The 16,595-nt window shown below is 34.0% G+C and overlaps 2 protein-coding genes across 2 annotated transcripts in view; both read left to right on the forward strand.

Moving 5' to 3' along the window:
* Positions 1-3,226, forward strand: part of LOC120779882 — a 5,810-nt gene extending 2,584 nt beyond the window's left edge. The window contains exons 2-4 of the mRNA XM_040112234.1: positions 2,591-2,709; positions 2,824-3,010; positions 3,075-3,226. Of these exons, the coding sequence (XP_039968168.1) occupies positions 2,591-2,709; positions 2,824-3,010; positions 3,075-3,226 (458 nt within the window). The remainder of the gene's footprint in view (positions 1-2,590; positions 2,710-2,823; positions 3,011-3,074) is intronic.
* A 34-nt stretch (positions 3,227-3,260) lies between these two features.
* Positions 3,261-11,830, forward strand: LOC120779883 (the record flags this gene model as incomplete). Its single annotated transcript, XM_040112235.1, is given in 12 exon segments — positions 3,261-3,464; positions 3,467-3,534; positions 5,456-5,744; positions 5,813-5,967; positions 6,053-6,264; positions 6,340-6,457; positions 6,611-6,699; positions 8,783-10,206; positions 10,717-10,857; positions 10,946-11,053; positions 11,179-11,325; positions 11,387-11,830. Coding segments are annotated over 12 exon segments (3,096 nt in total), but the record flags the coding sequence as incomplete, so codon positions are not given.
* Positions 11,831-16,595: the final 4,765 nt, after the last annotated feature.

A 16,595-nucleotide genomic window follows, 5' to 3' on the forward strand; every position in this document is an offset into this window, starting at 1 on the left:
TCTTTTAGATGCTGTACAGTATCCTATATTTACACTATATACATATGTATGTACATATAAGTATATTTATATTTCAATAGCCCATTTATTCCATCTAGTCTATAAAAATATTGCTATACTGATTTGGATCGGTTAGTTTAAAAGACAGCTAGTCTTCGAAGACGCCAAATTTGTTCCCACTCTTTTGACATTTCTCTTCAGTAAGATTTGCCAATTCATCATGGAAAGATATACGATCCAGCAATGAGTCGAAATTATTAAAATTTATTATCGAAATTCGCAGTCAGTGGCCTCAACTTTAACAGCGCTACAAAAGTTTTTTTTTTTTAAATAAAACAAAAACGGTTTAGGATATCAATGAAATACTTTATTCCTTTGAAAGTACATGCGTACGTACTGTATGAGTCACCATTTCATTGCAAAAAAATTACAGTTTGATGCGGTTTATGGGCCGGCGGCGTCATTGGGCGGTACTTCTTTCGTGATGACCAAGACCGGCACGTTACTGTGAATAATCTGAAAATTTATGGCCCGTTACAATGTTTTGGATAATAATCTCTGTGAAATTTCTTGAATATACCTCATCAAATGAAATAGTTTTCCATACAAGCAATTGATTCTGATCGTTAAGTTTGTATGGCAGCTCTATGTTAGTCCAACATCGGCGATTCCGTCAAATTAGCAGCTTCTTGGTAGTATATCTAAAACTGATAGACAAGTCACGTATATACAGTTGGACATGGCTAAATCAACTCAGCACGTCACGCTGCTCATTTATTTATACATTACGGGAGGTCCGAGTTTCCTTTTGGGTGTTACAAATATCGTCATCTTAATATGCTTTGTTTAGGGTATAAATATTATAAAATGTGTCCAAACATAAGGCATTTAGAAAAGCATTCCAATACAAAATAAAAACTAATATTTTTTCAAGGTCTCACTGTTTTAACCCTCGTTTAAACGATTAAGACGTGTATCGCACAGGAATAAAAATTTACATTTCCCTATGAAGATTTAGTGAGAAAGTGTAAAATTATTAAGATCAGTCATCTATAAGTACCCACTAAAGTAAAATTTTCCTTCAATGAAAAGAATTGAGAGTCAATCATGCATAAGTATTGAGAGTGTAGGAAAATAAATCCGAAATAGTGAAAAAGTTTCGAATACGATTTTTAAAATTAGGGTTGGCTGCACTTCGCTAAAATGTCAGGTTTTCCTTAACTAAATACTCAACGTGACCAGTAATAATAGGTAGGCCTAATATATAGAGCTTCGAACTATAAGGAAATGAGGCGTTATATACTTTTTCTAGAATAAAACATGACGATTTAGAATTCTTTGATACTTTTTTTCGTGATAAAATGGTAGAAATCTCACAAATTAATTGTTCACCGAAAGTATCCGTTGGAATAGTTTTCTTATCAATAAAAACGTGCATATGTATACTATGTACATATGTATGTAAGTGTTAGAGTACTCTTATGAGACATATTTGCTTTTCGCGCGCAAATCTTGTTTTTAATAAATAAAAAATTCCATGTTTGTATTGAAACGGAATAAAAACTTACATATACAATGTAGGAAAAAGCATTATTACTGAACTGGTCCGGGTTCACTGCACTTATGGTAGAACCATTACTAAATCACGTGATTACCAACTAATGATCACTGACTAAACATTGCATCGTTGTAGGAAGCGTGCCTTTATCTATATATACATATGTATATAGTTTCAATCGGACAATTTGTATTGAAAAATGTGTCGATATAAAAATTTTTAAATCATATTTATAAATACACATACATATGCATGTACATATGTACTTAATACTCGTGCAAATAAGGAAGCCAAACGCACGTTTGATAAATAGGCCCAAAATGAGGTGGCCACCGATTTTCACAAGAAAATTTTGTTCAGCAATGAAGCTCACTTGATAATAATCGGGGAACGCTGTAGAGCCATAACTTATAAATGAACTTTTCACGCCTGAATTTGAGGATGTTGATAGCTTTTGCTTGCAATAAGACGGCGCTACATGCCGTACAGATGTACTAGGTGATCGAAAATTGGGCTAGACGCGGCGGTTACTTGCCCTTTCAAAAATAAAATAAGCTTGACTCATAGCTGGATAAATCTTCCTAAAATGAACTCTTCCCGAAATTGTTTGTTACTAAGAGAAGTTCATCAGAAGGTGTTCTAATTCAATCAAATATCAGCGAATAAGGATTTTCAAATTGTAACCACTTTTCGTGGCCATAAAGAAATGGTGGTCTGTGACATAGTCATCTAAGCTCTAAGATATAAGATAAATTAAAACAAGAATTTTTTACTTCGTTTGATCGGTACGGTAGCTATTAGTTATGTGATCCGATCTGAAAAATTTTTCGGAGCCTTGGACAATAAATCATTCCAAAATTCGTGAAGATATCTTGACAAATGAAAAATTAAGTTGACAGCTATAAGCTATATTAGTCCGATCTGAATATTTTTCTTGGATATCGTAGCGTTGCCTTAGGCTATGCAAAATTTCGTGAAAATACCTTGTTCGAAAAAAAAAATTTACATATACACACTTTTTGTTCTTTACAGGAAAAGCTCCGGAGTCAGTAGAGAGTTTTAAATGCAGAGGTGACAACTATGAATCTATGAGATGCAGAATGTTCTATCCACCAAATAACTTACCAACAGTATATAAAATATCATATGAAGTAAGTATTACCGGTAGCATGAATACTATACATATATTGTAGGTAGTACAATCTTAATTATTATTACATAAAAACCCTGAACTCAAGATTCACCTTTTCAATGTTCCCATTTAGACATTACAGAACAATATTGTAGATTGCACACTGGACAACGGCTCAGACCATGATATAACGTTGATGGCGACAAATAGCGGCAAATGTATTTATTATCCATCCCAAGAATTTCATAATTTCACTTTGATAGCGACAAATGCTTTAGGAGAATACACGAATAAAATCTCCATAAACACCCATAAGAGCGGTAAGTGTGGATGTCAGATGCTTTATACTTCGTGAATATTTTTAATGCTTCCTATTATTTGCAGTCGTGCCGCCAAAATTGCAAATCTATGTGGAAAACATAACCTCCAATAGCGTATATTTATCATGGAAAAACCGTAAGCAAGATTACTATAAGGCCATTGGATTGGAATATAACATTACCGTTGAACCGGATGACCACGAAAATACAATTTAACCGAGTACAGTGAAAGGTTGGCATATAATTTCACACTGCCAAACCTTCCTATGCCAACTGGCAATATGTTTTGAATGTCTCAGCACGTGTTAATTGCAATACAAGCGAATGGAACGAACCAACTAAAGTGGTTTTCAAAACTGCGCCGCGTCAACCCGATCGTGCGCCACGCACTTATGTTGGTGGTTTCGACATTAATGAGGCAGACATAATAACTTTATATTGGGAGGGTTTGGCAGATTACGAGAGAGAAATGGTGAAAATTTCACTTACGTTATTCAAGAATTGGACATGTATGGACAAGAGTTGTAAGTAAATTCTCAAATCTATCTGACTTTTCACTTTCCAGTATACAAATCAAACACCAATGTATTTATCTGAATAAAACCCTACATTAATAGTCTTTAAATGTGCCAACTTATGAAAAATTTTCCAAATCGGACCAAAATTTTACAAGCCCCCGGATACCAAATATGCGAAGCTCAGTTTCTATTCCGAACTTTGTTTTGATCAATCTTTTATCAGTCAATCTGTGAAATATAATATAGAAGTTCGAAGAAAAACCTTTACCGAAAATAGTATGTCTGTATGGCAAAAAATAGCTGGAATCGGCTCAGTTCCCATATCTCTCTATATAAAAGAAAGTTGTGTTAGTTACACCATTTATAAGTCAAGAACGACTGAACCGATTTGGCTGAAAATTGGTGGGGAGATAGCTTAGAACCAGGGAAGGACATAGGATGCCTTTTATCCCTTTTCTTTTAAGCTGATGGCTTAACCGCTAGTGCTATATATATAAATTGTAATTATATTATTCTTTGTATATAAAAACAAAAAAAAATTATATTTCAAATAATAAGCATTTGTTCAAAATTCATGTTTGTAGGAATCATTTGAATATATGCATACAATTTTAAACAGATTCTTCCTCATAAATAATACAATTGCTAAGTATGTATTTGGAATAGTAGAAAAGAACTGCAACCAAATACGCAGTACAATGGATTATAACTGGCTCAGTAATCAGTCGTTGAGTATTATTATACCACGTGCATCCCAAAAGACTGATGTCATAACCTTTCCATCCGACTTTTTCGTCTTTCCACGCCTGAGAACCGGTTCATCATGTGCAGTCCACTAGAATGATAGTCGATTGGACTCCAGTGGGAAATGATGGAGCTATGTTTCTATTGTCACGCACCGACGCAAAAATCCGGTTTTATTGCGATTAAAGAGCGCTCAAACACTTCTCAGAAGCAGTTATTCGTTGTTTTTGTTGGATTATGAACTTTCGACGCACCCACTTTGCACAGAGCTTTCGCCTCTTTAGAGCATCGTTGTCCTCGGTGTTCAATTCGCCTGTTTCCAGCTTAGCAAATATCTTTTCAACGATGGATTTCCCTGAGCCCAAATTCAACAGTATTTTCCCCCAAAAAGCAATGCTTTATTAACACACGAAATGCTTTATGATCCATTTGTTTGTAAACTAATACAAGTTGCTTCACAAAAATGCTATATCTTATTAACTAATAGTTATAATCCAACTAATAGAAATCATATAGATGGTAGTAGTAGTATTACATATTTATATATCAGCCACAGTGAAGCGTGGACGGGTCCTCTAGTACTAAATAAAGAAAAAATACGTCCGCCTGACTTTATACCGCAAATAACGGTTAATATGTGAGTAATCGTAATGAAATTGAAAGATCGTGTTTTTCTGATAATAATGTATCTTTGTGCCTAAAATTGATAATATCGGGTCCAAAACTTACCCAAGCCTCGGTATAACTAATACTGGAATTTTCAAACATTCGGTTGACTTTCGACCCTACATATTGGCGATGATACGTGAGGTAACTCAATCAAGCTCAGAGAGCATCTTTTTCTGTTATAACTATCATTTGTTCAAATTTGACCTGGACTGACAAAAATAATGCAGAATTTTCCATGCACTTCAATTTTTCATTGTTATATTTGTTGTAAGTCTCGGCTTTGATATTGCCTTCACCGAAATTTGTGTTTCTCGGTTGTGGCTCATTTTCGAATTTTGCAATATTGTTTGATAAATGTAAGTTCTTTGGCTATGTTGTCAAGCATCTCTTATGTGATCATTACTCGAAGAAAATATGTTAAGTCGTGTACAGATTAGGTACAAAAGCAGCTTTTTTTGAGTTTATGAAATCGGTTCTGATTAACACTTGGTCAATTAATTCTTTTCTTTTGTAGAAATTCAAAAGAAACCAATAGCACAACAGTTGACTTTCGATGGGTCTCAAACCATCCTAGAATTTATAAAATATTCGGCAAAAATGCAGTCGGTGCATCGTCAAATGCAAGCATAATACGAGTTGTCTCACCCAGAGAATTCAGTCCTCCATTAGAAATTGAGAAGTTGTTGGAAAATGGAGCATTCATATTAAAATGGCAGCATCCAGGTGACTACGAAAAGCGACCACCAAGCAACTATACTGTCTTCTGGTGTCAGCAAAGGTTGATGAAGAAAAAAAAGTGTGACGTAAATATCTTAATATTTTTCAGTTATAATATATTTTAAGTCTAACAATTTTTTTTCACCCACAAAAGGGTTCCATGCACTTCACAGTTGTAGAAAATACGAGAACCAATTATACCACACACGCGAAGGATCAACTTATAATGGCCGTGGCAGCCAACTATCCACGCGGAAGTAGTGGATTTTATTGGCCCCATTGTTTTAACGATTTAAATGCATATTTAGAGCAGATGGATAACTACGTTTGACGTTACCGACAAGTCGGAGTCGAGCATCGTTCTAAAATGGAGTAATCCAAATTGTAACAACAGTGCATTCAATGGCTACAATATTACCTATTGCATATTGAACAATAGCATGGTGTCCAGTTGTCATTCAGAGCGCGAAAATTCGACACAAAGTATTAGCTTCAATTTAACGAATTTGGAAGCATATACATTTTATTACATCAGCATACAGTTATATGGCGTTAATAATCGAAAGAGCCCGCCCATTGCAATCAAGGCACAAACCCTTCAAGCAGGTGATTTTCAAACTTGCGATTAAAAAATTAAATACATAATAAATATTAAAAAACCCACATATACTGTTATTTTAGCACCTGAACCGCCAACTAATCTAAATTATACGGACGTAACAAGTCATTCGGCGAAAATTTCATGGAAAGCGCCAACTGAAAGACATGGAGTTCTGACAAAGTATTATATTTGGTATGTGTAACATTAAATTTGTTTGCACTACTTATGTAAGTGTGGGGTAATATGTTTTGTGTATTCTTTAAGGTATAAAAATACAACGAAGCAGAGGCAAAATACAATAGGACCACTAACGTGTCTTATACGTCTTATACATTAAACGACCTAAGCCAGTGGATCTGTCTATGAGGTATGGCTAACGGCGTGGACAAAACATCAATCAATTAAGAGCGCTTCAGTGAATATCACCACCATGATTGGCAGTAAGTACAATTATTAAATAAGGAAATCTATTAACTCAAAGATGTATAGACAGACATTGCGAAATCAATTTGCCTGATGATTATAATATACATTTTAAGGTGAAAACTTACCTATCTAGTTTAGGGGTCAAAAAAACCTATATAGAGAGGAAAAGTTCGTTATATTGAAAAAGGAACCCACTTAAAAATGATTTTTAATAAATTTAATGGTCAAAGTACATAATTATATTCTTATCGGCTCAAAATTTATGGTCTTTTAGATGAAAATACAATTCCATAAATATTTTTTCTAATCTTGAAGTAATTACATTTTCTTAAATCACGCGTTCTGATACATTCATTATTGTTAAATCCATTCATTTTACAATTCATTGACTATTTAAGGATCTATATCCACTTATGAATTTCAAAATCGATATATCGAATATGCATATATTTAAAATCTTCTCTGAAAAACGTTTCGAGAATAATTGTAAGAAATTTTATCTTGGCGTGATTGGCTCCCAAAATTTCAAACGCGTTTTTCGCTGTTTTCATTGTTAGTGAAATTCCTCCGAAACGACTTTGCCTGAAATTTTCAAACATCCTTCTTAAATATGCTTGTCAGGTAATGAGGTAATTTTTGACAAAAAATACGACTTTTAAGAAATTTTAAAGTGTAAATTTTTCACAAGAAACTAAATATTTTTGAGAAATCCGCCATTTTGTTAAAAATCAAAATTGTTACTAATCCTTCGTTTGTTACTTGTATTCATCTATAGTAATAAATTTTTTTTTGGTTTCCGGATTTGAGATAATTTTAAGGACAACAATCTTCCTCGACGGAAGTCGCCGCCGATCTTTTTCGGGGTTCTTGTTGTTGTTGTTTTAACGGAAATTCAATCCTCGTTGGGATGGTAAGTGTCATTTGAGTTGTCGTCGATGTCATCTAACAGGAGGCCCAAGAAACATGCTGTTTCGTCGGGGTCGGACCAAAGGGAGGAGGGTGTTAGATGAGTGGGGTTCGTGGGGCATGCAAAGAGGTGGTCAGTGTCATGCGGAGACTCGTTGCATGCAGGACATACATTCGGTATGTCAGGGTCTATTCTGGATAAGTAGGAGTTTAACCTGCTACAGTATCCGAACGAAGTTGCGCGTTTCACGTGGCAGCTGGAGCTCTTCGTCTGACATGGGTGGTAATTTGACTCCAAGAACGCCATTCACGGGAAGGGAGTCGGTGAAGGTGTTGATGGCTCCGCTGTGAATGGCAGTCGGTACCTGTCGAAAGTTAGTTGCGTCCGAAGTCCGCTCGGCGTACTGTACGACGTCGTCGACGTAGTCGAGGAATGGTCTTTTGATGCTCCTAGGAGGCGGTTGCGCTCCAAGCAGATGGCTGCAGGGGTGATTTCTGCGAAAGCATCCCAGCAGGAACTGCGCGCGAACTATGTGCAGATTGCACAGCCGTAGAGGCTTGTGTCACAGTATTGCGCAGGCAACATGGGGTCACGTAACACGTGGTCCACTCCCTATGAGTCTTAAGGCCAGAACAGGTCTTAAGATGGCTCCATCCATTGCATGTATTGCACCTGACCGAGGTGGAGTTTGGATGGAGCCGTTTTGCTTACATACGCAGCAGAAAAATTGCTCCGGGCCCAGGTTGGACTCAATGCCAGCACGAGTCAAGAGGATACGCCCAATGACGACAAACACAAATTAACACTTACCGATCCAAACGGGGTTAGATCGCCGAAAAACAGCCCTTGGTCGGATGAAATCGAGTCAATTCCGGTGCGTAGAACCCGCTGTCGTGGGAATCTTTTCGGGGTTCTTCTTGGAGATCAGCTACAGGCTCAAGGGAATCCAAATTTTTTTACATTTACATTAAATTTTGTTAATGTAAAACGCTTCTTAAAAAAAAATCACGATACATACATTTTTTTTTACTTGTAATGGATATAATCTCTACAAAAAACAAAAAAAAAAAGATATACCTCAAGCCTCTATAAATATCTAGATGTTATATATTGATTACACAAATGATCAACAAAAATGTTTCAGAATTCTTAAACTAATTGGATATTTTTTTTAATCATTCAAATTCCAGTACCAATGCCACCGACAGATGTAAATCTATATCTAAACGGTAGTGATTATGTGCTCAGTTGGACTGCAGCGGAAAATTCAGTCGGTCATATGGTGTTCTACGAGCTAATTTTTAATGCCAATAATCAAATAAAAAAATTAACGGTACAGCACCCAAATTCTAACGGTACGGTAACAGGAACAGATAATAAACTCGTGTGCCGCCTAAAATATCCCGGTTGCCCGAAGGGCGTACAAAATATGCAAGTACGCACTATCAATGTGGTAGCCGAAAAAGATTTAGATAAGAGCACGTTTACTATCGCGGGCGAAGGAATGCAACGAGCACGCCGTCACACCAATCCTTCATACGCACCAAGTACCGTTCGCACGCAGGCAACTGCTAATGGTGAAATGTATAACAAGTCCCACAAACAAAAGGAACATATATCGGCTGATGACCATAAGGAAGCGAAACTAGCATACAAATATAAAACGCACCAAGATTTCGTGTGTGACGTAGTTGGTGGAGGTATCCGAACACAATTACCCGATATAAAGAATACCGCATATTACATGCTGAAATCGGATGCAAGCAGTTCACACAATTTCACTTGTTCAGAATTTGAGTGGGCACTGTTAGTGGCTTCGATTATTTTCGTTAGCGTGTTCATAGCGACCATAGTTTGGACTTACAAGTTTGTGCAACGTCAATGGAAGGTGCACGTACAATTACCAGAATCGGTGCTACAACTAATGAGCATGAGTTCAAAATTACCCAGTTGCTTGGAGGATAATAAACCGGAAAATATTTCCATTGTATCGACAAAAGCTAGCGATGGTGCATCGCTAATCAATATTGGAAAGACGTCCGTACCCTCGTGTAGCAGTGAAAGTGGTGTCGATGGCGTTGGCGACGCTGACAGTGACACGCCGAGTACAAGTAGCGAAGATGTCAATAGGGAATTTTCACGCTGTTGGGCGAAAAGCGAGCCGGCATCGCCACAGACTACGGTAACTTTAAATAGCCTTAGCTACTCTTCGCATCAACCATCACCGTTGCGGTGTAAAAAGCCATTTGACAAGCCCATTCTTATTAATGATGACTACTTACAAGCGGAACAAATAATACCAATTATTGCTAATGACAGCAGCACATCGAGCGAATCTTCATATTTACCCTTACATTCAATTAAATCGAAGTCGAGCTCAACTTCGGAGAGTAGCGGTAACAAAGGAAGTTTTGGTGATTATGTTACAGCGGGTGATATTGCTGCAACAGTGACAACATCAACTGACGCTATGCTCAACAAACATGCAAAGACGCCGCTTTTGCTACAAATGACAAATAATAACAATAATAATAATAACAATATTAATAATAATAATACATTAAAAAATGCGCCGCTGGCTAACAATTATGTACTACCAGACTCACTCCACAAGGTAAATAAATTGCTCTGAACCGGGTATATTGCATTTGTCACGTAGTTTGTAAAACCCAGAAGGAAGCCTTCAAAAAAAATATAAATATTATATATATATATGATCAGATTGACGAGTTGAGTCGTCCATGTCCGTCTGCCTGTCTGTATTGATGCACTGGTTTCTCAGTTTTTGAGATATTGATCTGAAACTTTGCACAACTGTTTTTTCCCGAAGAAGTTGGTCATTTGTGGAAACCGGCTGTCTTAGAAACTTATCGTTCAAAATCAAGTTCTTTTATGAGGAAATCTTTATTTGTCAAGAGACGAGAAAACTATCTCTGAATAAATTGTTCGAGATCGGATCATTATACTTATAAGCTATACAACCAGGCCCATAAATATCAAGTGTTTGTATGTAAAACTTTTAATGTAGGGTATTATAGCTTCGGTGCAAAAGAAATTTAACATTTTTTCTTGCCCTTGTTATTGTTTATTTAAATTGTGTTTTTCTTATAATTGCCACTTGTAGTTGCCAACAGCGCACGTCGAAAGGAACTCCGTAAACCCTCTAGAATCAAAGCTCTTACAGGCGAAAGCTGCAACGGCGCAGGCACACCTCTTTCCAACGCTTGCGACCGACGATTATGTGCTACCCGATTCATTACTTAAGGTAAATAAATTCACAAATGGATTTAACACTTTTAATTTAATCGTTTCGTTTTTGTTCTTGTACCAATTATGATTATATATACTTGCAGTTGTCCACAGCACATACCGCTACCATACGGCAAGATCACAACGAAACTGATAAGCCATTTCAACAACAATTGCCACAAACTACAACCATACCAGCGCAGTCGGATCTATTTAAAATTTAGCGCTTACAACAGGCGATTATGTGCTACCCGATGAGTTGCCCAAGGCTAGTTGACTTTTCCTTTTCAACTTTTAAAGAATTTTCCAATTAAAGCTTCATTTTATATTTCTATAGATCGCTGCATCACAGCAACACGAGACATCTCTATTGCCACTACCGCAACAACACTTGCAAATTAATTCTACGCAAGCGCAACCCAATATTCTTAAAAATATGCCACTCACACACTGTGGTTATGTACTACCCGATACGTTAACCAAGGTAAACCCAAAACTTCAATATAAAAGAAAAAATCCTACTAACATATAAACTATGTTCACAGTTTGTTGCTGCACAAAACGCTGTCAATGACGCGGACATTGACGACGATACGCAGACGCCAGCGCACCAGCAAGTTCGACCAATGGTTTCATACGGCTATGTTACATCAGATTTTTGGTCACAGCAAAATGCAATGAAATGAATTTGAACTCATAGAACTGCTACGAAGCCGAATCGTATAATTTAACCAAAAAAAGTGAAAAGATTTGCACAAGCCAAGCTTACTTAGTGATCGTATGCGGCAAACGTTTGCTGTGCTGACGTTGTAAAAATCCTAAAAAAAATCGTACCGAGCATTTTGCATATTTATTGCTTAATTGACTGCTAGCGAAATTTTTACTATCACGGCCAAAGGCTTAGGCGTTATGTAGTTGTTGGTGATTTACATTTAAAAACTATTTCGCGACTGATTTACTGTTGTTATACGTATAAAGTGTGTGCGCAAGTGCTTGTTAGGTGTATGGCATGCATGCCGACCTACACACGAATTTAGTATGTGTCTAACTAAATAAGTTAGTAATAAATTTACTAAGCGTAAGAATAAAAAGGCTATGAGTTTGTAGCGATTCCCAGGTGGAGCAGAAGAACTTGTATACTTATAAAAATTATTAATTAAGGAATATACATATATTTTGAGCATAGGCATATACATATGTGTGTATTTGCACTTTTGTACATATATGTATATGTAATGTAGTATAATTAATTATATTTCAAATGTGAAAATAATTCAGTTGATTGCTTTAATAAGTTCCTTAAATATTTTCGTTATATACTCATTATCTCAAAGATAAACATACATACGTAGATACAGAAGTAAGTTGAAAGCAACGCAATTCAGTTTATTTTTCTTTTTTTTATTTATTTATTGCCTCTTAGCCTAACCTACTATTAGTTACCATTCTAAGCGGGTTTAGATCGCTGAAAGATAAGCATTTTGACGGATAAATTCCTGTAACGCAAAAAAGTCGAATTATATTTGTGGTTTGAAAATTAGAAACTATCATAATTGCATCAATTTTGAAAAAGTCGCTTGTTTGCGGATCTCAAGATCATACATTTGTGGAAGATACATGCCAAATTGTAATATTAAGTTCTTAAAGTTTTTTTTGTTGTGTTATAGCTGCATATATGATTAAGCAAATAGTTTTGGATAGTGCTGTGTCCTTAGCTGCACATCATTGCAGAATTTTGTGGAAAATAATTTCCATACTATTAAGAAATTATTATTATTTCATGTATACCCTGTTTGACATGAAGTTTATAATGTCCTGAAGGAATACAGAAACTCTATAAGGTAGATTAAATAAATGATCAGCACGACGAGCTGAGTCGATTTAGCCATGTCAGTCTGTTCGTCTGTACATATATACGCAAATTAGATCTGTTTTTGAGTTATAGGTCTAAAATTTCGTACACATCCTTTTCTTCCTATTGCATATAGCTGAACGAGCAGTTTCAAGTGCATTAATAAAAACTGTTTTTTTGATGAGTAATTTTTACGAAATTTTGCGTGGGTCATTGACCTAAGACGCTAATGCAATCTCCGAAAAAATTGTTTAGATCGGATTACTATAACATTATTATATTAAATTCTTGTATGGAAAACTTTTTTATTATGACAGTAAATGTTATGAAAATTGGCATGGATTATTGCTCGAAGCAACGGTACAATATCCGAACAAATTGTACAGATCGGACCACTATGGCATATGGTTGACATCGAACTGACTGATCGATACCCAAGTTCTTGTGTGAATTTTTTTATTGTTATATTATTATATTACTGCTTCGGTGCAACTGAAGTCGTTTTTTTCTATTTTCATTTTGAAATATTGTTGAATTAAAGGAATGAATATTAATATATAAAAAAGTTAGTGCACTATTAAAAATCTGAAAGCTTAATACGGACAAGTTTTGAAAATGCAAGTTAAAAGAAATGTGTAAGAATATAATATTTCTGTATAAAAGGTAGTGAGCACACGATGTATTTTCAATATTATGCTGAAAAACTAATTTGTTTTTTTTTTTTGTTTGGCAAATTAATTCATTGTAATATACTAGTATAGATTCTTGTTGAATCTGAAAGCTTAAAACGGACTAGTTTTGAAAAGTAATATAATATTTTATTTTTTTATAAAAGGTAGTGAGAACACGATACATTTTCAATATAATGCCGAAAACATTTCAAATATATTTTGCCTTGTAAATGTTGTTAATATACTTTAAAATGAAAATACTTAAGCAAAACATTGTAACACATAATTTTTTCAAATCTCAATTTCAAATTCAAATTTCTCTTTATTAAGGAAAAAAACAACACTGTAAAAGCATTTTTAGTTATAATATTATTATAAATATTAGCACCCACATATGATATACATACAACAGAAGTTAAACCCTGAAGTGAGGTTAGAAGTTTTTTATTTTTCTGTTTTTCTTGTATCACGTGGAAATTAAATTATTTTCTTATATGAAAAAACAACTCAATTGTCAAATAGTCAGCCGAAAGAGTTCATAAAAATGGTAACCTGAAAAATTTTATTCATACTAGGTATAAATAAAAAACTCCATTTGTCAATTTTTGCTTCCACAGCATGCATACATACATACGGACATACAAACGTGCATATATTAAATATCTAGGATAAAATATAAAAGGGAACCAACAAGGGGTGCAATGTTAATTAAAATACACTTAGAGATTTGTGTCCTTTCACTTATATTAATTACTAAATTACTTTTTAGAAATCTTACAAAAAAAAAAAACATGCCAAAAAATTTAACGTAACTAAAATACAAACATTGTATAACCTTAACTCATATGCATAAATATGTACATATAACTTGTAAATATAAATATTTCATTAGTAAAAAGCAAGTTGTAAGAATATTTAGTGTTAGATGTAAACGTTAAAAACAAAAATATAAATGTGCCAATATTATATGTTGAATAAACTTACACCCATACATACATACAAACATGTAAACATACATATATACAATGTATATAAAATAGGCCAATTAATAGTGTGTAATAACTCTGTTAAAAAGACTAATTATTGCATTGTTAGTATTGTATATAGTAGATATATGTATAAATATTTGAAAATGAAAATATGTGTGTACGAGAATGCAAATGATTGTTAAAACGAGCAAATTTTGTTGTTTAGCTAAATAATGATATCCTCCATATAATATAATATAATTATACATTATACACATAATATATAAATATATATAGTGCATAAAAAACAGTGAATACATGTAATGAAAACAAGAAATATTAATAATAATTTTTTGTAGGTTAGAATAGACAAATGTATTTGTAATTGTTTTTATTTTTGTTTTAATTAATAAGCAACGGTTTCCACAATGTAATTGAATTTTGAAATTCGCTTCATATGAGCACACACACATTTATATATAAAAATAAATTAAAATGGAAAATGTTGAAAAATTCGCACACTAAATTTTATTGCATATTGTTTAAGAAATATTTATAGCAACTAAATATTTTGCGAAATTTTGCTAACCAATGCATAGATGTTTGAAAATAAAAGAGAAATAGTTGTTGTTGTTGCATTAATAAATTTTGATAATTACACTACAGTTACAGTTGGACGCACATACACATGTATATTATATGATTGATTTTTGACTATTTATAAAGAGATTTGCTAAAGCAAAAAGCACAGATATATTTTTCTCACTTTTTTCCTATTTCGACATTTTCACACACACAAAATGGCTGTTATTGAAATAATATCATCTTATGATAATTATTCTACATACATTTATGCATTGGTTATATACAAATAAAAAAAAGACGTTCTTTTGTACAAAAATGTGTTATTTTACAACAACACACACTTAAAAGTGTAGCACTGAATATGAAAACTTATTTACTTACACTTTATTACAAATTATACACTGATAAGTACATAATTATTTACAAAATAAAAAAATACTTAATATTGAAAATTAAAGGAATATAATTATTCAGATTTTTAAAAGTGTGTTACATGTATGTATGTACGTAAGTGAAAAAAACAAAAAATAAATAAATAAATCAGTTATTACTGCAAACGATTATGGTTTTATTTAATTAAATATGCATAAAAAACGTTAGCAAGATATATTAGTAATTATATTTTACATTATTTTCTCAATATGAATCCCTACAATTATGAAGAAATATTAGCAATTTAATTTTTAAATTATTATTATTTTTTTTTAATTTATTTATTATTTTTCATTTTTTCAATATAATTTTTTTTATTTTAATTTTATTAAATTAAATTGGTTTTTAAAAACATCTTTCGAATAGAATTAGTGAGGAACACAATTTGACAAATTCAAATATCTATTTAATATTCACCACAGCAATGGGCTTTGTAGTCCGGTAGCGTTAAAACTGGTATTTCACCACACATTGTGGGGCAAAACGCCGATAGCAGACCATGCGAGTGACAGTGTTTTGTGCGCGGCACTCACTCGTTCAGTTTGTAAAGAGATTTGACCAGAATTGGGTGTGCTTAAATTCAAAGTGATAAATATTTAGCATTTATTCGAGTTCTGATTGCATTTAGCAAAGAAAAAAGTTTGTTCGCTGTATAAAAAGGAATTGAATTAACTTGTGTTAAATACGGAAGGATGAGCAAATCCTGCTAGAAAGTGTATTTCACGCATACAGTTGTTAAGGAGAAACAGGAATTTAAATTTTTTGTACAAAGGATAGGACAAAAACCGAACACAGTGCAAAAGGAAGAGAAGAAAAAATTAGCAAACGAAATCCATTACGAGAAAAATCGATAAAAATAGAATCAAATCGGAAGCCCGTCATAAAGGCAAAAGCAAAAACAAAAACGAATAGTCGTGACGACGAGAGGAGCGCTACAACAACAAAATAACGAACAATACAACGTCGGCCAAAGAGCGCATAGTAAGAAAGGTGGTATAGTGAAGGAATTTGAAAGTAAAATAAACAATATAGTTGAAATAATTCTTACGCGCTCACAAATATAATCCTCGCGCGCAAAACGTTGTAAGAGATAAGTTGAGATTTTTCAAATAATGCGGTGAGGAGTACACCTATAAGGGAAAGGAGAAAAATCAGCTGATCGGTTTTAGAGGTGTAACGGAGGAGAACGAGAAACGTTTCTCCTGCTACCGGTAAGGAGAACGTTACCCACATAAAAAAGAGCAAA

This window comes from Bactrocera tryoni, unplaced genomic scaffold (assembly GCF_016617805.1).
Source record: "Bactrocera tryoni isolate S06 unplaced genomic scaffold, CSIRO_BtryS06_freeze2 scaffold_11, whole genome shotgun sequence".
NCBI lineage: Eukaryota > Metazoa > Arthropoda > Insecta > Diptera > Tephritidae > Bactrocera > Bactrocera tryoni.